Source organism: Oncorhynchus keta, chromosome 9 (genome assembly GCF_023373465.1).
Source record: "Oncorhynchus keta strain PuntledgeMale-10-30-2019 chromosome 9, Oket_V2, whole genome shotgun sequence".
Taxonomy (NCBI): domain Eukaryota; kingdom Metazoa; phylum Chordata; class Actinopteri; order Salmoniformes; family Salmonidae; genus Oncorhynchus; species Oncorhynchus keta.
The window spans coordinates 40,574,115-40,595,794 of record NC_068429.1 but is presented as its reverse complement, the minus strand read 5'-3'; the positions used below and the strand labels follow the sequence as shown (position 1 = coordinate 40,595,794).

General features: G+C 43.8%; 1 protein-coding gene across 2 annotated transcripts; it reads left to right on the top strand.

The window, feature by feature from the left end:
- The first annotated feature begins 939 nt into the window (after positions 1-939).
- On the top strand, positions 940-20,351 carry LOC118387826 (kinesin-like protein KIF2A). 2 transcript variants are annotated; one of them, XM_035776583.1, is made up of 20 exons: positions 940-1,109; positions 3,295-3,389; positions 4,414-4,542; positions 4,684-4,738; positions 5,455-5,586; positions 6,039-6,139; positions 10,140-10,235; positions 10,363-10,420; positions 10,553-10,715; positions 10,935-11,025; positions 11,153-11,216; positions 11,325-11,416; positions 11,626-11,768; positions 11,965-12,280; positions 12,754-12,821; positions 13,068-13,199; positions 14,762-14,906; positions 15,809-15,910; positions 17,756-17,891; positions 18,227-20,351. In XM_035776583.1, the coding sequence occupies exons 1-20, from the start codon at positions 1,046-1,048 to the stop codon at positions 18,310-18,312; spliced, it is 2,268 nt and encodes a 755-aa protein (XP_035632476.1). In that variant the 5' UTR covers positions 940-1,045; the 3' UTR covers positions 18,313-20,351. The 2 variants fall into 2 exon arrangements, with proteins under 2 accessions (XP_035632476.1, XP_035632477.1); XM_035776584.1 differs by lacking the exon at positions 13,068-13,199.
- The last annotated feature ends 1,329 nt before the right edge of the window (positions 20,352-21,680 follow it).

Here is a 21,680-nt window from a genome sequence, read left to right as displayed (position 1 = left end):
ACACTGATATGTCTGCCAGACATGCAGAGATGCGATTCGCCACCTGGTCATCAGAAGGGGGAAAGGAGAAGATTAATTGTGTGTCGTCTGCATAGCAATGATAGGAGAGACCATGTGAGGTTATGACAGAGCCAAGTGACTTGGTGTATAGCGAGAATAAGAGAGGGCCTAGAACAGAGCCCTGGGGGACACCAGTGGTGAGAGCGCGTGGTGAGGAGACAGATTCTCGCCACGCCACCTGGTAGGAGCGACCTGTCAGGTAGGACGCAATCCAAGCGTGGGCCGCGCCGGAGATGCCCAACTCGGAGAGGGTGGAGAGGAGGATCTGATGGTTCACAGTATCGAAGGCAGCCGATAGGTCTAGAAGGATGAGAGCAGAGGAGAGAGAGTTAGCTTTAGCAGTGCGGAGCGCCTCCGTGATACAGAGAAGAGCAGTCTCAGTTGAATGACTAGTCTTGAAACCTGACTGATTTGGATCAAGAAGGTCATTCTGAGAGAGATAGCGGTAGAGCTGGCCAAGGACGGCACACTCAAGAGTTTTGGATCAAAACAGAGCATTCAACCATGTGTTAACATTTTTAAAAAATGTATGAATTATTATCATATTTATGAATACATATAATAATTATTAGAATTATAAACATTTATAATAAAACATGTTATACTTATCGACTATTACTCAATCATTGGTTACACATCGTGAATTAAACGCATTTAGAGAATTAGTCCCGATAAGCCTCTTATTTTACAATGAACACATTTAAGCGTGCTGCTTTTTCACCCAATGGCACATCAACAGAAAATCGCATAAATATAGCAAATAAAGCTAGCTCGAAGACTAAGCAAAAATAAAATCCAACTCGCTTCTTGGATGCGTCTCCACTCTGATGGAGCGAGGTAGTCAATGCGCATGCGCACTGCTTCCTTCTATCATCCTGACCTCCTCCCGGTTTCTCTTTTCTGCGGCGCGACTTGGTCCCCCACCAATTAAACAAATACACACCCCATACTACAGCCATACACACACATACTACACACATGAGGGATGGCTGTCGCTGTCTTCGGAAAGATCCTCATCGGAATTTACGTGGAAATCAAACGGAGTGATGGTAAGACAGAGAGATATTTCTCTCCTGCTCGTCCGCTAGCTAGCTAGATAAAGATGCATTTTTCATTGAGGCGCTGTCGCGTTAGCTACATCATCTTTGTTGCTTCAAGGCAGCGCCTAGCCAGTCAGGCAGGGTGCTGAGTTGGATACCTAGCCTAGCAATGGCATAGAGATCTGTACCCGGTACTAGACCCATTCTCATCCTACTGTCATGCTCCCTGTCTGACACAGCGGCAGTCAATCAAATCGGTTATTATTACATTGAATGGCGTAGCTATAGCCAGCTAGTTGTAGCCTTTACTCAATTACTGGGTGAAAGCTAGCCGGCTGGCTAACAGGGATTAATGATTTATATTGGCAGGGATGCATCCACCTGTGCGGTTATAGGCCGTGCTGGTTGCCTGGTAATGATACTGGATTCAGCCATATATATCGTTTAGTGAACTGTCTTAATGGGAATAGTCACAGAAGACCGTTCAGCTCTGAACCAGGATCTGGGTTTACAGGAAACGTTGAATATGGCGATTCTCCTTTAAGCCAGTCCTTGATCATGGCTCTGAGTTACATTATGTTACACGTACTACAGTGCCTTCAGAAAGTATTCATACTCCTTCATTTTTCCACATTTTGAAGCATTACAAAGTGGGATTAAAATTGATTTAATTAAGATTTTGTTTGTCAAAAATCTACAAAGAATACTCTGTAATGTCAAAGTGGAATAAAAATTCTAACATTTGTGAAAAAATATGAAAACAATTGGTTGTTGATCATTGCTAGACAACCATTTTCAGTACTTAGACTTTCAGGCCATAGATTTTTAAGCTGATTTAAGTGAAGACTGTAACTCTGCCACTCAGGAACATTTACTGTCTTCATGGTAAGCAACTCCAGTGTAGATTTGGCCTTGACTTTTAGTTTATTGTCCTGTTGAAAGATCTCCCAGTGTCTGGTGGAAAGCAGACTGAACCAGGGTTTCCTCTAGAATTTTCCATGTGTTTAGCTCCATTCTGTTATTTTTTTAAATCCTGAAAAACTCCCCAGTCCTTAACAATTTCAAGCTTCCCCATAACATGATGCAGCCACCACTATGCTTGAAAATATGGAGAGTGGTACTCAGTAATGTGTTGTATTGGATTTGCCCAAAATATAACACTTTGTCTTCAGGACAAAGGTGTATTGCTTTGCCACATGTCCTGCAGTATTACTTAGGTGCTTTGTTGCAAACAGGATGCATGTTTTGGAATATTTTAATTCTGTACAGGGTTCCTTCTTTTCACTCTGTCAATTACGTTAGTATTGTTGAGTAACTACAATGTTGTTAATCCCTTATCAGTTTCCCCCCATTTCCTGTCATGTGTAATTGCGGGCTATTCTTTGGGTGCTGAAATCCATAGTTTTTGATAAAAAACATATTTTTATGTGACATCGGAAGTCCAGTTCTCCCACACTAGTCGCCGCTTAACCCCATCGTAAATTGTTGAGTTTTAGTCGGCTAGCCACTGACTAACCATAGCCTACTAGCTACTTCTTTACATAGTAGTCCTTGCTAGTCTAAAGTGAGTAGTGTTCAGTTGCTATTTATTTAATTCTCATCTGCTCTATCTCCAGGGAAGGACTAGCAAAAGACACACGCTGAGTGATTCTGCAGCAATGAACCTGTCTTGTTTGATTTAATTAAATTATCTGCTCAACCAACTGTGTGACTGTATTTTTTAAATGTTTGTAGTAATTTGGGCTCCTCCATAAGAAAAGAGCTTTAGCTATTTAGAATGAGACATGACACTAGAAACATTATGGAAACAAACCATTTAGCATGTATGGTAACATAACAAAATGCCATGAAGCAGTCAAATGTTGACATGCATGTGAAGCTTTTTTAAATGTCAACCAATCAGATCCAGGGTTATTGACACATCTGCTACTGGAGGCCTCTGCCCATACTGGCCAATTTTGGCTGGTCTCATCGCCATCCTCTTTGGTCAGTGTGATCTAGTGTGTCGTGGTCATTGGCTGAATTTCAATAGCCAGAGTGTATGACTGTATGGGTCTACAACTGTTTTCTCCCATCTATGGCAGCCAGGACAAATCCATCATGTCATGTGGTCACAAATCCATCATGTCATGGTTCTCTAACCTGCAGGAGTCTACACTGAAACTGGTATATGTTTATAACATGTTTCTTGCAGGTCGAATCCACCAGGCAATGGTCACATCACTGAATGAAGACAACGAGAGTGTCACGGTGGAATGGATAGAGAATGGAGATACGAAAGGGAAAGAGGTACTGTGTGTGTGTGTGTGTGTGTGTGTGTGTGTGTGTGTGTGTGTGTGTGTGTGTGTGTGTGTGTGTGTGTGTGTGTGTGTGTGTGTGTGTGTGTGTGTGTGTTTATGTGTGTTAATCAGTCATGTCTGACACTCTATCAGCTTGTACCAGATGGAGGGGTGAAAGTTTTAGGACACAAAGCAAATCAGCTTGACTACGGATGCCTTTAAGTAGTTTGTGTGTGTGTGTGTTTGTGCGTGCGTGCCCTCCTTTCGGATTACACGTTTTAACATGGTAGCCTATTTCACTTCTAAATGTCACTGGTAAATTGTTAATCAATCTCACTGCACATGTGTGACATTCTTGTCTTTTCCTGAGTTAAGAGATTACTTTATTATTCCATACGAGATGTTCATTTGTCTTCTGTTTTTTTTCTTCACCCAACCCCTCCGATATACACTGAGCGGACAAAACATTAGGAACACCTGCACTTTCCATGACATAGACTGACCAGGTGAATCCAGGAGAACGCTATGATCCCTTATTGATGTCACTTCTTGAATCCACTTCAATCGGTGTAGATGAAGGGGAGGAGACCGGTCAAAGAAGTATTTTTAAGCCTTGAGACATGGATTGTGTAGGTGTGCCATTCAGAGGGTGAATGGCACACCTTTGAACATGTTATGGTAGTAGGTGCCAGGCACATTGGTTTGAGTGTGGGAAGAACTGCAACGCTGCTGGGTTTTTCCACATTCAACAGTTTCCTGTGTGTAATAAGAATGGTCCACCATTCAAAGTACATCCAGCCAACTTGACACAAATGTGGGAAGCATTGGAGTCAACATGGGCCAGCATCCCTGTGGAACAATTTCGACACCTTGTAGAGTCCTTGCCCCGAAGAATTGAGTCTGTTCTGAGGGTAAACGGGGATGTAAACTCAATATTAGGAAGGTGTTCCTAATGTTTTGTACACTCAGTGTATATACATACACACAATAGGTTGGAGAGGCTGGAATGTATGTTGCACCCTCTTCCCATGCAGATTGACCTGGAGAGCATATTTGCTCTGAACCCAGATGTGGCCCCTGAAGAGGAGGCAGTACAGAGTCCTGAGACCCCCCCTCCTGCCACCTCTATCGCCTCTGCTGCCAAACAAATCAAGCCACCCAAGGTCATTCTCTTATAGTGTACTGTGCTGTGGCCAAAAGCCATACGTCTGTACAGTATACTTTAATCATGGGAAAGTGTTGGCTATTTTCATGTGTCCCATTTGCTTCTTTACGTTCATATGGTATTCTTTTGTCTCTTGTAGAACCGACGAACAATAGCACCCCCCAAGACTGAAACGCCAGCAAGAGAAAACAGAGGCAAGGCAGCTTCAACAGAACTTTGATCTCCAAGTCTCCTCACGTTCCTGAGCAAAGACAAGACTTTTGAAGTCTGTCAACGCGAGACTACGTCGGTGTCCCAAAATGGCACCCTATTCCCTTTATGGTGCACTGCATTTCAACAGGGCCCATAGGGCTCTGGTCAACTGCAGTGCACTATGCATGGAATAGGGTGCCATGTTGGGTGTACACTTGGTTTAACCAGGCTTGCTCCATAACATCCTACTGACCCACTGTACCACGAGAGTAATAGATCTCTATTTCTGTTTCAATAGAAGCAACAGGTGTGCAATCTGTGAATACGAGGTGGAAAAAACCCCGCGGACACTGTGATATCTGGAGGGAGAGAGACAGAGAGATCAGTAGAGAGATAAAGAGAGACGAGAGAGGAAGAGCGAGACCTTGGTATTTGTAGAGAGAGAGAGAGAGAGATCTGTAGCAACAGTCGAAAATAGATAAATACACAGGTGGAAAGGAGAGAGAGGGTCTGGGGAGAGATTCATGTCAAGATCATTTACTGACAAAACCCCATGAGGACGACCGATATGGGACTGTCATTACTTCTGTTCTGAATTTAAAAAGCCATCAATAAGAAGATGAGATGCCCAAAGACAATATGGCATGTACTACATGTAAATGTACTAAACAGAATGTACATGCGTGACTAAAATGTCCTGTATGTTGTGTCTTTCCAGCTGCAGCGGTGGGGACTACGCGGGCCAGACCCAGTCAGATACAGCACCAGCAGAGCCAACCAGAACCACCCCCACCTGCAGCACTCACAGCCCTACAGACACAGCAAATGACACTACAACAGCAGCAGAACGGTAATACACACAGACACACTGCAGCTTTGTGTCGCTCAAATAGTCCTGTTTATTGTGAAATACATTTGCCATGTTAACAACTAGTCGTTTTTGTTTGTTTGTTGTTGTCTGGTGGGTTACGATGATGGGACACATGACCAGTGATCTAATGCGCCCAGGCAGACAGACAGGCCTATTAGCCCAGCTGTACTGCTGAGAGAACAGAGAGGCAGCCGGAGAATAGCTCTTTCACTGAGCTGCGCTCTATTCCGGCCGCCCGGGGCGGTTTATTATGAGCTTATTGAATGTGTAGCTTAGCGCTCATGGTTTTATCTTTTTGTTGTGTATTTGCCTCTGAAGAGCTTTGAAGTATATTGAAATAGGGACAGTAGAAATGAAAATGGACCACTATTATACATTTATGCTAGATTCTTTTTTGATAATTGCGGTTTTCCTACTCTGTACGGGTTCAGCGCGGCGGAAATCCAACTGTGTGAAGGAGGTGGAGAAACTGCAGGAGAAGCGAGAGAGAAGGAGGCTGCAACAACAGGAGCTGAGAGAGAAGAAGGCACAGGTAGGGTCACAGTTTGCTCACCCACAACCGCCCGACTACTGAATATGTGATAAAGTATAAATCTGATGCCTGCACCCAACCCTAACCCACTAATATAGAAAATGCCTGTAGGCTACAGTCAGCAGAGACAGTGGAACAAACTTTTGACATGGGGTGAAGGATTTTCTTTCGCCTGATTGACAGTGTCTTGCAAAAGTATTCATCCCCCTTGGCGTTTTTTGTATTTTGTTGAAAAAATTATACAAAACGCCCCCCGGAAAAGTGGTGCATGCATATGTATTCACCCCCTCTGCTATGGAGCCCCTAAATAAGATCTGGTGCAACCAATTGCCTTCAAAAGTCACATAATTAGTTAAATAAAGTCCACCTGTGTGCAATCTAAGTGTCATATGATCTGTCACATTATCTCAGTATATATACTCCTGTTCTGAAAGGCCCCAGAGTCTGCAACACCACTAAGCAAGGTCAAACAGGTCAGGGACAAAGTTGTGGAGAAGTACAGATCAGGCTTGGGTTATAAAAAAAATCGGAAACTTTGAACATCCCACGGAGCACCATTAAATTCGTTATTCAAAAATGGAAAGAATATGGCACCACAACAAACCTGCCAAGAGAGGGCCGCCCATCAAAACTCAAGGACCAGGCAAGGAAAGCATTAATCAGAGAGGCAACAAAGAGACCAAAGATAACCCTGAAGGAGCTGCAAAACTCCACAGCGGAGATTGGAGTATCTGTTCATATGACCACTTTAAGCCGTACACTCCACAGAGCTGGGCTTTATGGAAGAATGGCCAGAAAAAAGCCATTGATTAATTGGAAAAATAAGCAAACACGTTTGGTGTTCGCCAAAAGGCATGACGGAGACTTCCCAAACATATGGAAGAAGGTACTCTGGTCAGATGAGACTCAAATTGAGCTTTTTGACCATCAAGGAAAACGCAATGTCTAGCGCAAACTCAACACCACTCATCAACCTGAGAACATCATCCCCACAGTGAAGCATGGTGGTGGCAGCATCATGCTGTGGGGATGTTTTTCATCGGCAGGGACTGGGAAACTGGTCAGAATTGAAGGAATGATGGATGGCGCTAAATACAGGGAAATTCCAGGGGAAAACCTGTTTCAGTCTTCCAGAGATTTGAGACTGGGACGGAGGTTCACCTTCCAGCAGGACATTGACCCAAAGCATACTGCTAAAGCAACACTCAAGTAGTTTAAGGGGAAACATTTAAACGTCTTGGAATGGCCAAGTCAAAGCCCAGACTTCAATCCAATTGAGAATCTGTGGTATGACTTAAAAGATTGCTGTACACAAGCGGAACCCATCCAACTTTAAGGAGCTGGAGCAGTTTTGCCTTGAAGAATGGGCAAAAATCCCAGTAGCTAGATGTGCCAAGCTTATAGAGACATACCCCAAGAGACTTACAGCAGTAATTGCTGCAAAAGGTGGCTCTACAAAGTATTGCCTTTGGGGGGGTGAATAGTTATTCATGCTCAAGTTTTTTTTTTGTGTTATTGTTTGTTTCACAATAAAACATATTTTGCATCTTCAAAGTAGTATGCATGCTGTGTAAATTAAATGATACAAAACCCCCCAAAATCAATTTTAATTCCAGGTTGTAAGACATCAAATTAGGAAAAATGCCAAGGGGGGTGAATACCTTCGCAAGTATGTACACTACATGACCAAAAGTATGTGGACATCTGCTTGTCGAACATCTCATTCCAGAATCATGGCCATTCATATGGAGTTGGACCCCCTTTGTTGCTATGACAGCCTCCACTCTTCTGGAAGGCTTTCCACTCGATATTGGAAAATTGCTGCTGGAACTTACTTCCATTCAGCCACAAGAGCATTACTGAGTTCGGGCACTGATGTTGGGCGATTAGGCCTGGCTCGCAGTTGGCATTCCAAATTATCATTGGTTGTTGATGTCAGGGTTGTGTGCAGGCCAGTCAAGTTCTTCCACTCCGACAAACCATTTCTGTATGGACCTCGCTTCATGCACGGAGGCTGAGGAAAGGGCCTTCCCCAAACTGTTGCCACAAAGTTGGAAGCACAGAATCGTCTAGAATGTCATTGTATGCTGTAGCGTTAAGATTTCCCTTCACTGGAACTAAGGGGCCTAGCCCGAACCATGAAAAACAGCCCCAGACCATTATTCCTCATCCACCAAACTTTACAGTTGGCACTATGCATTGGGGCAGGTAGCGTTCTCCTGCCATCTGACAAACCCAGATCCATCCGTCAGACTGCCAGATGGTGAAGCGTGATTCATCACTCCAGAGATCATGATTCCACTGCTCCAGAGTCCAGTGGTGGCAAGCTTTACACCACTCCAGCTGACGCTTGGTATTGCGGATGGTGATCTTAGGCTTGTGTGCGGCCATGGAAACCATTTCATGAACCTCCCGACGAACAGTTCTTGTGCTGCTGTTGCTTCCAGAGGCAGTTTGGAACTCGATAGTGAGTGTTGCAACCGAGGACAGACTATTTTTACGCGCTTCAGCACTTGTCGGTCCCGTTCTGTGAGCTTGTGTGGCCTACCAATTTGCGGCTCAGCCGCTCCTGGACATTTCCACTTCACAATAACATCAGTTACAGTTGACTGGGGCAGCTCTGGTAGGGCAACATTTGACGACTGACTTGTTAGGTAGTTGGCCTCCTATGATGGTGCCACGTTGAAAGTCTGTGAGCTTTTCAGGAAGGCCATTCTACTGCCAATGTTTGTCTATGGAGATTGCATGGCTGTGTGCTCGATTTTATACACCTGGTGGTTTTGTAAATATTGTGTATGTTTCTGCTTATAATTTCTGACAATTTGGTAGGTTATTTGTTAGTTGACTCTTCTGTCAATATGTGTTGCCCTAGAAGACAAAATGTACCCTTGCTCACTAGAATAATGTCATAGATCGATAGAATGAATGCTTCAATCGAGTTGACATCGGTAACATTTTCTCTGTCTTTTCGGATTCTTTCGTGGAGCAAAGACGTTTAGGTGCCCGGGATAAAATGCAAAAAAAAATTTAAACCGGTTTCCAAATGACATCATGTTTCATGTTTCTGATAAGATTTCAGTTTGACTTGGATGCATATTTTATGTGGTTGAAATACAATTATTATGTTATGCTAATAAATATAGATACCGCCTGTAGAGGTGCTAACTGCACATTTGCATTCTCTCAAGATGCTGAACGAAATAAATCACGTATCTCTTGTTCCAGAGTCAAAATTTGGCTTACATTTGGTGTATCATTTTACTGCAGGAAATGCTTGATTCTGAAGGAGTTGATACTAAAGCTATGTGAGAGGTTATAGACCTACAGTCAGTGTCCAGATTTCACTTTCCATTTAACCCATCTGAACAGTAGGCTAAGTTCCCCTGACGTGCCACAGGCCCATTTTGAAGACCCCGTCTTGTGACTCTGGCGCCTCACAATCATCACTGCTATCATCCTCTTTTACCACATCACTAAATCTTTCCCAAACATGACTTTTCTGGCCCTCCCTTCGCTTTATTTTCATCTCTCCATTTCATAGCCTTTCTCTTATTGAAGTAAAGTCCTACAGTGTCCTTTCTCCTCCGTAGATGACGTTAACTTTTTCTGTGCGTTCCCAAAAGCATTTTGTTTTTGAGTGTAGTCTATTTGGCACGTGTACAGTTAGGGCCTAAAGCTAAGGCTTGTGCACCAATGCCAGACAGCCTAAAATAATGAAAGAAAATCCTCAATGTAGCATATAAGGTATAAATTGCACAAGAAAGATATATATTTTTTTCTTTATTCAACCTGCCCCTCCTCCACACAATATATCTGCGGGGACTGCGGTAACCCACGACTCATTAACACACACACACACACACACACACACACACACACACACACACACACACACACACACACACACACACACACACACACACACACACACACACACACACACACACACACACACACACACACACACACACACACTGTTGACTGTGCCGTTCTCTCCCAGGAGGTAGATGTCACTGTGCCTAACTATGAGATCATGTGTATGATCAGAGACTTCAGAGCCAGTCTGGACTACAGGCCTCTAACCACCGCTGATCTGGTACGTTTTATATCTATATCTGTCTGCTAAAACTGCTTAGGCGCAGGTCTATTTTCATAGAGTGGTGACACGTCTTTGTTGGCCACTAACTAAATCATGTCTTGTATGGCATTGTTTCAACTTTCAGATCGATGAGGAGCACAGGATATGTGTGTGTGTACGAGCACGGCCCCTCAATAAAAAAGGTACACATTTCATCAATCGAACGCAGGCACGCCAACTTTCGGGTTACATGGTCTTTTACATGCAGATGTTTAGCAGCAGCATAAGCATCGCACTCCTCACACGTTCTCGTGGAAACACGATCCCCCCTCCAGAGTTGACTATGAAGGACCTGGATGTGATCACCATCCCCAGTAAGGACGTGGTGATGGTCCATGAGCCCAAGCAGAAGGTGGACCTGACCAGGTACCTGGAGAACCAGACCTTCCGCTTCGATTACACCTTTGACGACAGCGCAGACAACGACATGGTCTACCGGTAAGTTTCCCTTCTCAACTCCCAAGTGGTGCGGAGGTACGTTTGTCAAGAACACAAATGATCACGTGCACTGGGAAGAATTCTAACTGGAGATGTGTGTCTGTGTGTCAACACTCCCGTTGACATAACACGATTTATTTGAAAGTGTGAGTTGAAAATATAATATTGTAATTTAGAGTATCTTTACTGTGGTCAACTGTTCATTCCCCCTGTCCCCAGGTTTGCCGCCCGACCACTGGTGGAGACCATCTTTGAGAGGGGAATGGCCACCTGCTTCGCCTACGGACAGACGGGAAGTGGGAAAACGCATGTGAGTGGCACCGATGATGATCTCTTCCCGCGCGTGTCGGCTAACACTTGAACTCTAACTTGATAATGCTGTATCCTAGCAACCTGTATCTAGCAATCCTAGATAAGCTCACTGCTCTCCCTTTCAGACAATGGGAGGAGACTTCTCTGGGAAGAACCAAGACTGTTCTAAAGGGATCTACGCACTGGCTGGTACGAACACTACACCATGTCTCTCTCTCTCTCTTTAGTTCAAAACATGCTCCTTCTGCGTGTTTGCGTGAAGCTGTCTCTTCAGTGAAGCCCTTTCTCTCTTTGCAGCGAGAGACGTGTTTCTCATGCTGAAGAAGCCGAACTACAAGAAGTTGGACCTCAATGTCTACGCCACCTTCTTTGAGATCTACAGTGGGAAGGCAAGTGGAGTCACCACAATACATGCATCTACAACCCCCCTATATTGAACCGTGAAGCCTGGAGGGTGGCGACTGTGTTTATGTGACCGTGGTTGTGGTTGTGGTTCTGTACGTGTTTGACCTGCTGAACCGCAATGCCAAACGGCGTGGGCCGAAGGACGGTTGTGGTTGTGTTAACCCGGCCGCGTGGTTGTGTTGCGCTTCTCTAGGTGTTTGACCTGCTGAACCGGAAAGCCAAGCTGAGGGTTCTGGAGGATGGGAAGCAGCAGGTGCAGGTGGTGGGGCTGCAGGAGAGAGACGTCAAATGTACTGAAGACGTTCTCAAACTCATAGAGGTTGGAAACAGCTGCAGGTAAAACCACAGAGGGCGAGTAGGACGGAGGGGTGGAGTGGGATGGTTTAATTGACTGGCGTTAACTTATCTTAAAGATCTGAAATGGATGTTATTCCTGCCAGTCATTTCCTGCTGCTTTACTCTCCCTCCCTCCCCTCTCTATCATCTCTCGCTCCTCCTCCTCTTCCACCCTCCATCTCTCACTCTCTCCCAGGACGTCAGGTCAGACCTCGGCCAACGCCCACTCGTCCCGTAGCCACGCTGTGTTCCAGATCATTCTGAGGCGGCGAGGGAAGATGCACGGCAAGTTCTCGCTGATCGACCTGGCGGGGAACGAGAGAGGGGCCGACACGTCCAGCGCTGACCGCCAGACTCGCCTGGAGGGAGCCGAGATCAACAAGAGCCTGCTGGCGCTCAAGGAGTGTATCAGAGCCCTGGGTCGGAACAAGCCCCACACCCCGTTCAGAGCCAGCAAGCTGACCCAGGTTCTCAGAGACTCCTTCATCGGGGAGAATTCAAGGACCTGCATGGTGAGATAATACTGTACATACATGTCCTTTAAAGTGACGATCAGCAGTTGAAACAATAACAATGGCGTTTTCTCCGCCCCATTTCGCTAAAAAGCTGAGGGGTGGGGCTGGAGAAATGTAACCACTCTCAAATTCATAGACAGATCTGTTGATGCAAGGACTGACCATCCATGATATCAAAATGAGAGTTTTAACCATGTTTTGAGGTTATACAGTGTTTGTTTACATTTACTTTGTTTAGAGTAAAACAAGTTTATATTTTGGGTTCTGATGGGATACTAAACTCGTGAAGATATATTATTCATAATTATATATATAATTAATGTATAAGTCCAAAAATGGATGTAGCTACAGCAGATTGTTCCTTCAACACTTCCTGGTCTTCAGAACTGCCTGGTTCGATGTTTATTTATTAAGCACCAACGATTATGATTATTTTCTAACGATGTAGTAACTGTTATTTCCCCCCACAGATTGCCACTATATCTCCTGGAATGGCTTCCTGTGAAAACACTCTAAACACTCTGAGATACGCCAACAGGTGAGACCACGCTGACTGACTGTCTACATCTCACCAACGACCAATTACTAAGACTGTTGGTTGATAAGGGAGAAGTTTAATTCAAGTTGTCATTGCAGAATAACCTTCCCCCCCCCTCTATATCTCGTCTCACTCCCTCTTCTTGATTCGAGACAAATCATTTACCCTCTAATGTATGATCAGACCGTATCCTGACGGGATCTTCTCGGTCGCTTTGTGTGTGTGTGTCTCTCTCTCCCTCTCCAGAGTGAAGGAGTTTGGGATCAGCCCATCAGACATCCCCTTCTCCCAGCAGCAGGGTGGTGGAGGGGGGAGTCGTGCTGAGCTCTCCCCCACTAATACCTACGAGTACGATGACTTTCCCACCTCTCCCACCAGGTCTCTCCTCTCTACTAATCTCTTACCTACCGTACTTTCTTCTTCTTCTTCTTCAACCCATCCTCTGCCTGTCATTTGACTCCAGTGAGAGGTTACTCCTAACCGCAGATCTAGGATCAGATGAACTGTGACCTTATAATAACTATAAGGCCAATCAGGCCATAAAGAAAATATTGCTCTGATCCTGGACCAGGGGTTAGGGGTAACTTTTACCTACGCCTTTATTTTTTACTCCTAAGTACCCCTTTCATTGACTTAAGTGTTGCTGGCTACAAACCTGCACGGCCTCAAGTTTTTCAGCTTGTTTCCGTTTTTTTTCTTCTTCATTTAAATAATTTATTTAACCTACGATGATAGAATTTATTTAAAAGGTCCCGAACAGTCATTCTGATTCCCATGTAAAATAGCCTTTTGAGTGACTAAAATATCACCCATAATATTTGTTTTGAATAGAAATGCTTCAAATTGTAGAACATTTTCTTTTTTTCCTCATGGCTAACTACCAGGAAGTTTGAAAAGACAGGCTAAGTGGACGGGGAGCTAATATTCATGAGCTCGCCTTGACTGACAGCTCTTTGAAACACCTCTTGAAGCAACTTGGATGCAGTTTAGCAGTAAAATCATCTCAAGAATATTTGGTGATACACAAAGCAGCTCAAACGACATTGAATTTGCATCAGTGATTTAATCATTGCATCAATGATTTCTATACATCTCCTGTTTGGCATGTATCTTGTAATATGGTTCACAGCAGCACTGATGGATGTGTTAAAATGACAACTGCAACAACTGCGACCCCCCCCTTTTGTTCCATGCTGGCTGAATACCTAGCTAGCCAGTAACTAGCTAACACTAGACATAAATAAAAGTATCATTGCAATAGATTAATATGGTAAACTTTTAATTATGTTTGCTGACAACCTACAGATTTTGACACCAGTTGAGTAGTTATCTAGCTATATAAATCACGCCTCTCTTAAAATACGCCTTCTCCGATGTTGGTTACAAGGCGGTACTTATTTAAATTAGATAAGAGAATATCGTGTTTCCATTGGTGTATTAAAATGAGAGAGTTAGGGTGATGTCACCCTAAACCCTTATTAATCCCGCGGTCTGAATCCAAGTGTTTGACATGGTGGAGGGGACCAGTAACTTTATGATCAAACTTTATCAATGTAGAAGCGACAGTCATTTTTTACACTTTGATCTGATTTTATTCAAATATCATGCATTTCATGAAAAACATGATTTTGACTGTTCATGACCTTTAACCTTCAGTTTCAGTTTGTCATTGCTGAATTGTGGCATGCTTATATGTTTAACTCTTTCATACATTCATTTCAGAAGCAGTTTTGTTTTTCATGTTTTTCTTTCCCAGCTTGTCCCTCACACTCCGGCCTAAGAATGTCTCCATTCATTCCCATTGGTTCATTGACTCTTTTAACCCATCAAAAGGTCAGATCGTGTGGTCAGAGAAAACTACTAATGTGTGTGCTTGCGTATGTGTGCGCGCACATGTGTGTTCTTGTGTGTCTGTGTGTGGTGTTTGTGTGCATCGATAGGGTGAAGGAGCTGACGGTGGACCCAGGGGTGATGATGGAGGGGCGGGGAGGACACAGCGTCACCCAGCTAGAGGTCCTGGAGGCTCAGTGGGGAGTCGGCAGCTCCCCTCAGAGGGATGACCTCAAACTGCTCTGTGAACAAAACGTAAGAAAACACACACATACACCTACTGTCCAGTTACCCCTGTATAGTGCCCTCCACTAATATTGGCACCCTTGGCAAATATTAGCAAAAGGCCTGTGAAAAAAAGGTATTTGCTGTTTATCCTCTTGGTCTTTCATTCAAAATATTCACAAAAATCTAACCTTTAAATATTTTTCTCAGAAACATATGTGCCACAATTATTGGCACCCCTAGAAATTCTCATGAGTAAAATCTAACTTAAGTATATTCCCATTCAAATGTTATGTTTTTAAGTTCACCTGAGTGATTAGGAACACTTAAGTGGTAAGCCATGACTTCCTGTTTCACTGGGGTATAAATATGAGGTGACACACAGGCCAAGTTCCCATAGTCATCCATCACTATGGGAAAGACCCGAGAATACAGTAATGATGAGCGACAAAAGGTTGTTAGCTGCACAAATCAGGAAATGGCTATAAGAAAATACCATAAAACGGTTGAAACTGCCCATTTCCACTATCAGGGCAATAATTAAGACGTTTAAAGCAGCTGGAGATGTTAACAATCGGCCTGGAAGAGGACGTGTGTCTATATTGACCCCACGCACATTGAGGAGGATGGTTAAAGTGGCCCAAAAAAACTCCCAAGCATCAAAGCTGGATAATTTATTTTCATAGCCCGTTTTGCTCATATTTACCAAGGTTATATTAGTGGAGGGCACTGTACATACTGGCTTATACACTGATTTACTGTCAAATAAAAAGGGTGTGGTTCTTCAGAGTATTTTTTCCTCTGTTCTCTTTTTTTTTCTCCATCTCTCTTTCTTCTCTTTCTTTCTCTTTATCCTTCTCTCTAACCCCCACTTCCCTCTCTCACCCCTCCCTCCATCGGCGTCTGTCTCTCTCTCCCCTCCTCCTCTCCAGGAAGAGGAGGTGTCCCCCCAGCTCTTTACCTTTCATGAGGCTGTGTCTCACCTGGTGGAGATGGAGGAACAGGTGCTGGAAGACCACCGAGCTGTGTTTCAGGTACACACACACATATAGTTCAGAGTAGGGCTGCACAATGAATCAAATTGCCATCGAAATTGCAATTTTAACATATTGCAAGGGATCCATATTGCATGCAATATGTTGAAATGCCATTCAGCTGCGTAATGTCCGTGTTTATAGTTTATTCCATTTGTTGTCTCCTTTCTGCTCGTGGCTGCTTCCCACACACAACAAGCCTTGCAACATGTCACTCGATCAGCACAGTTCCTTCTCCTTGCTGTTAGATTCACTATAAGTTTTCATGCTGTTTTAGGTCAAATGCAGACAACAGATTGTTCCAAACAAGAACGATGCTTCTTTACACTTTGCTTCTTAATAAACTCAGCAAAAAAAGAAACGTCCTCTCACTGTCAACTGTGTTTATTTTCAGCAAATTTAACATGTGCAAATATTTGAATGAACATAACAAGATTCAACAACTGAGACATAAACTGAACAAGTTCCACAGACATGTGACTAACAGAAATTGAATAATGTGTCCCTGAACAAAGGGGAGGTCAAAAGTAACAGTATCTGCTGTGGCCACCAGCTGCATTAAGTACTGCAGTGCATCTCCTCCTCATGGACTGCACCAGATTTACCAGTTCTTGCTGTGAGATGTTAGCCCACTCTTCCACCAAGGCACCTGCAAGTTCCCGAACATTTCTGGGGGGAATGGCCCTAGCCCTCACCCACAGATCCAACAGGTCCCAGACATGCTCAATGGGATTGAGATCCGGGCTCTTCGCTGGCCATGACAGAACACGGACATTCCTGTCTTGCAGGAAATCATGCACAGAACGAGCAGTATGGCTTTTGGCATTGTCATGCTGGAGGGTCATGTTAGGATGAGCCTGCAGGAAGGGTACCACATGAGGGAGGAGGATGTCTTCCCTGTAAAGCACAGCGTTGAGATTGCAATGACGACAAGCTCAGTCCGATGATGCTGTGACCCAAATCGATCCCGCTCCAGAGTACAGGCCTCGGTGTAACGATCATTCCTTTGACGATAAACGCGAATCCGACCATCACCCCTGGTGAGACAAAACCACAACTTTTCAGTGAAGAGCACTTTATGCCAGTCTTGCCTGGTCCAGCGACGCTGGGTTTGTGCCCATAGGCAACGTTGTTTCTGGTGAGGACCTGCCTTACAACAGGCCTTACAAGCCCTTAGTCCAGCCTCTCTCAGCCTATTGCGGACAGTTTGAGCGCTGATGGAGGGATTGTGCTGTTCCTGGTGTAACTTGAGCAGTTGTTGTTGCCATCCTGTACCTGTCCCACAGGTGTGATATTCGGATGTACCGATTCTGTGCAGGTGTTGTTACAGGTGGTCTGCCACTGCGAGGACGATCAGCTGTCCGTCCTATCTCCCTGTAGCGCTGTCTTAGGCGTCTCACAGTACGGACATTGCAATTTATTACCCTGGCCACATCTGCAGTCCTCATGCCTCCTTGCAGCATGCCTAAGGCACGTTCACGCAGATGAGCAGGGACCCTGGTCATCTCTCTTTGGTGTTTTTCAGAGTCAGTAGAAAGGCCTCTTTAGTGTCCTAAGTTTTCATAACTGGGACCTTAATTGCCTATCGTTTGTAAGCTGTTTGTGTCTTAAGGACCGTTCCACAGGTGCATGTTCATGAATTGTTTATGGTTCATTGAACAAGCATGGGAAACAGTGTTTAAACCCTTTACAATGAAGATCTGTGAAGTTATTTGGATTTTCACAAATTATCTTTGAAAGAAAGGGTCCTGAAAAAGGGACGTTTTCTTTTTTTGCTGAGGTTATAAATTAGTTCATAGTAGGAGTTTCATTCTGTGTGTGTGTTCCTGTCTGTGTCCGGTGCAGGAGTCTATCCGCTGGCTGGAGGATGAGAAGGTTCTGTTGGAGATGACAGAGGAAGTGGACTATGACGTAGACTCCTATGCCACACAGCTAGAACAGATCCTGGATCAGAAGATAGACATCCTCATTGAGCTCAGAGGTAATGTGGGATTCTAATAACCGATTCTAGATCAGAAGTAAGCAATCATTAAATGAATTGTGATTCATGTCATGTTATTTGGAAGTAAGAAACAAGATGACATTTCATAGCATTTGTTACTGATTATATCTAAGCCTCTACCTTCTCTTCCTTTCCATCCTCCCATATTTCCCCCTCCTTTCCTCCCCTCTCTCCCCCCTCCTTTCCTACCCTCTCTCCTCCCTCCTTTCCTCCCCCTCCTCTCCTCCCTCCTCCCTCCTTTACGCCCCTCTCTCCTCCCTCCTTTTCTCCCATCTCTCTTCCCTTCTTTCTTTCCCTCTCCCTTCCTCTCTCAGACAAAGTGAAGGGTTTCCGTTCTACGCTCCAGGAAGAGGAGCAGGCGAGCAAACAGATCAACCCCAAGAGGCCCCGCGCTCTTTAGACACACACATTCAAACACGTACACACGTACACACGTCACTAATCTCAACACTTAACTGGAACCCTCTGACATTAAGGCTACTTGAGACTGTCATAAGCATGACATAACTGATGTCCTTAGCCATGGGCCCTAAAAGATGGTCGGGGCCCGTTGCGGTACTGGGTTTTGGATATCTAAATGTGGGTTGTGGCCTAAAGCATTGTTTAATTTGTCCAGAGAGGCATATTGACATTTAAAGGCATTAAAAGAAATAGGGGGTCACAGCACAAAACATCTGGAAACAACTGTACAAGCAAATTATTTAGTCATTTGTTTAGACCTAAATAAGATCCATGCTATGATGTATTTTATGATTGAAGGATCATGAGGTGTTGCCCTATTCTCTATGTACAGGCTCTCATTGCTGCTTGTAAATATCCTCCATCCATCCATTTATCCATCTGTTAAACCGAGGACAGATTCTCTCTTATTTCCATGTATGTACATGGGTAATGTATCTATGTGGTGAAACAACTATTGACGGATTTTCATTTAAACAAAGAAAAGGGGGAAGGATTTCTTTTATGCACCTTTTTATAAGACAAACTGTAAGATATGATCGATTTTACCTCCAGCCAATTTTAAGAATCAAAACAACGTATTTATTTAGTAACTTAACTACCGTCCGTATTCAATCTTGCTCCTGGAGAGTTTTAGTGTGTGCAGGCTTTCTTTCCAGCCCAGCACGAACACACCTGACTCAACAAATCAACAAGACCGTGATCAGCTGAATTAGATGTGTTAGTGCTAGGTTGGGGCAAAAGCCTCCACACACTGTATTCAACTCTCCAGGACCAAGAGCAACAAACACTGATTTAGTAGGAAATACATTTCTGACCACCTGTTCTGATCATGTAGCCTATATAGGTTGAGGAAGTGATAATGTGTTGGTCTGGGAGCCAACCAGATGCATGCATGCACAAACCAGCTGTGATTGTACTTGTTTGGAGTTGTTGAATACTCATTTCTGTTTGGCTTGAAGGGCATTCTAGAGCGTGCATTATTTCCCCATGTATCTGCACGGTAGAATTCAATGGCTATAGTTCATTCTTTACGTGTTCTATGTTTGAGCTGCTTTTGGAAGCAAAAGTCTAATTGAAAACGTTATTGGCATTGTTGAATTGGATTTTCATAACTGTAAGCTCGGACTGATGGTTTGTTGTGCTAAACTAGCGAGTATGTTTGTTTGGTTACCAAGGCAACTGCTGCAGCTCTCTAGTAAACTTGCAAGCTACTTCAGTGGATGTTGAACACATTTCCAGCGGCAAATGTGTTAAATTATAACCATTGTATGAAAGGGATAATAAACTCGAGCTCTATGCGTTCTCTGGAAGGTCAGTTCCACTCCGCTAGCGCGTTATTTTCCACAGAACGCATAGCCCCTTGTTGATTATCTCTTACATAAACCTACTGCACACTCGTGTGCTACTGTACATAAATGCACTACTCTTTATGACCTTCTCCAACAGTGTTTTCCCAACCATTTCTTAGGCAAGGTGTGCCACCCTTCACGTCTAAAAAGACTGGTTGAAATGTTCAGTGGCTTCAACCTTCTGATGTTTTTGAGGGATATTGTGCCTCTCCTAAGAATATTGGGGAAACAGTCGTACAAATGCTTCTAATGACTAGCTTGTATAAAACTGCTCTGTGTTACTTGCTAGGATAAATATTTATATGTACCAACCTGCCTCTTGACAAGCCCAGTCGCAGTTGTATCTGTCCGTTCTGTTTACAAGGCAATCAATGTGCTATTAACTGAAGAAATACCCTCGTACTATGAATCTTGTAAAAAAAAAGTATCTTTTCTCCCCCCATCCCATTTTAAAGTTGTTTATAAAAGGGAATATGGAGGTGCAGATGTATAGTGATGAAAAGGACTGAGTTTGGACCTAGCTGCTGCAGTGTAACTAGAACTTGACTACGGTACCTGAAGATAATTGATGTGTGCATCAGATGTAACTGCCTGGCTTAAAGAATAAAGAACCACCTGACTGACTGCACCTTCTGCTGTATGTGTTCTGACAACAATTATTCAGACGTTGACATCCTTACAGACCACAATCTCCAGTCACAACAATTGTATGTATTAATTTGGGGTGGTAGGCTAACTTTATTTGAACATATACAGTGCCTATAGAATGTCTACACCTTGGAACTTTTTTCACATTTTGGTGGTTTACAAAGTGGGATTGAAATAGATTTAATTGCATTTTTTTTTCATTGATCTACACAATACTCCATAATGTCAAAGTTACATTTTTTTTAAACAACAGTTTTACAAATTAAATAACTAAAATATAGTCGTTGCATAAGTATTCACCCCCTTTGTTTAGACAAGCCTAAATTAGTTCAGAAGTAAAATAACAACAAAATGTTATATGGTCTCACTCTGTAAAATAATAGGGGTTGACATGATTTCTGAATGACTTCATCTGTCCCCCATACATAAACTCAGCAAAAAAACAAACGTCCTCTCACTGTCAACTGCGTTTATTTTCAGCAAACTTAACGTGTAAATATTTGTATGAACATAATATTCAACAACTGAGACAAACTGAACAAGTTCCACAGACATGTGACTAACAGAAATTGAATGTGTCCTAGAACAAAGGGACGTTTCTTTTTTTGTTGTTGCTGAGTTGACAATATAAACTCAGCAAAAAAAGAAACGTCCCTTTGTCAGGACCCTGTCTTTCAAAGATAATTCGTAAAAATCCAAATAACTTCACAGATCTTCATTGTAAAGGGTAGAAACACCAAAAGAACGATGCCCAGGGTCCCTGATCATTTGCGTGAACATGCCTTAGGCATGGTGCAAAGAGGCATGAGGACTGCAGATGTGGCCAGGGCAATAAATTGCAATGTCCATACTGTGAGACGCCTAAGACAGTGCTACAGGGAGACAGGACGGACAGCTGATCGTCCTTGCAGTGGCAGACCACGTGTAACACCTGCACAGAATTGGTACATCCAAAACGTCACACCTGCGGGACAGGTACAGGATGGCAACAACAACTGGAATGCACAATCCCTCCATCAGCGCTCAGACTGTCCGCAATAGGCTGAGAGAGGCTGGACTGAGGGCTTGTAGGCCTGTTGTAAGGCAGGTCCTCACCAGAAACAACGTTCCCTATGGGCACAAACCCAGCGCCGCTGGACCAGACCGGACTGGCAAAAAGTGCTCTTCACTGACGAGTCGCGGTTTTGTCTCACCAGGGGTGATAGTCGGATTCCTGTTTATCGTCGAAGGAATGAGCGTTACACAGAGGCCTGTACTCTGGAGTGGGATCGATTTGGAGGTGGAGGGTCCATCATGGTCTGGGGCAGTG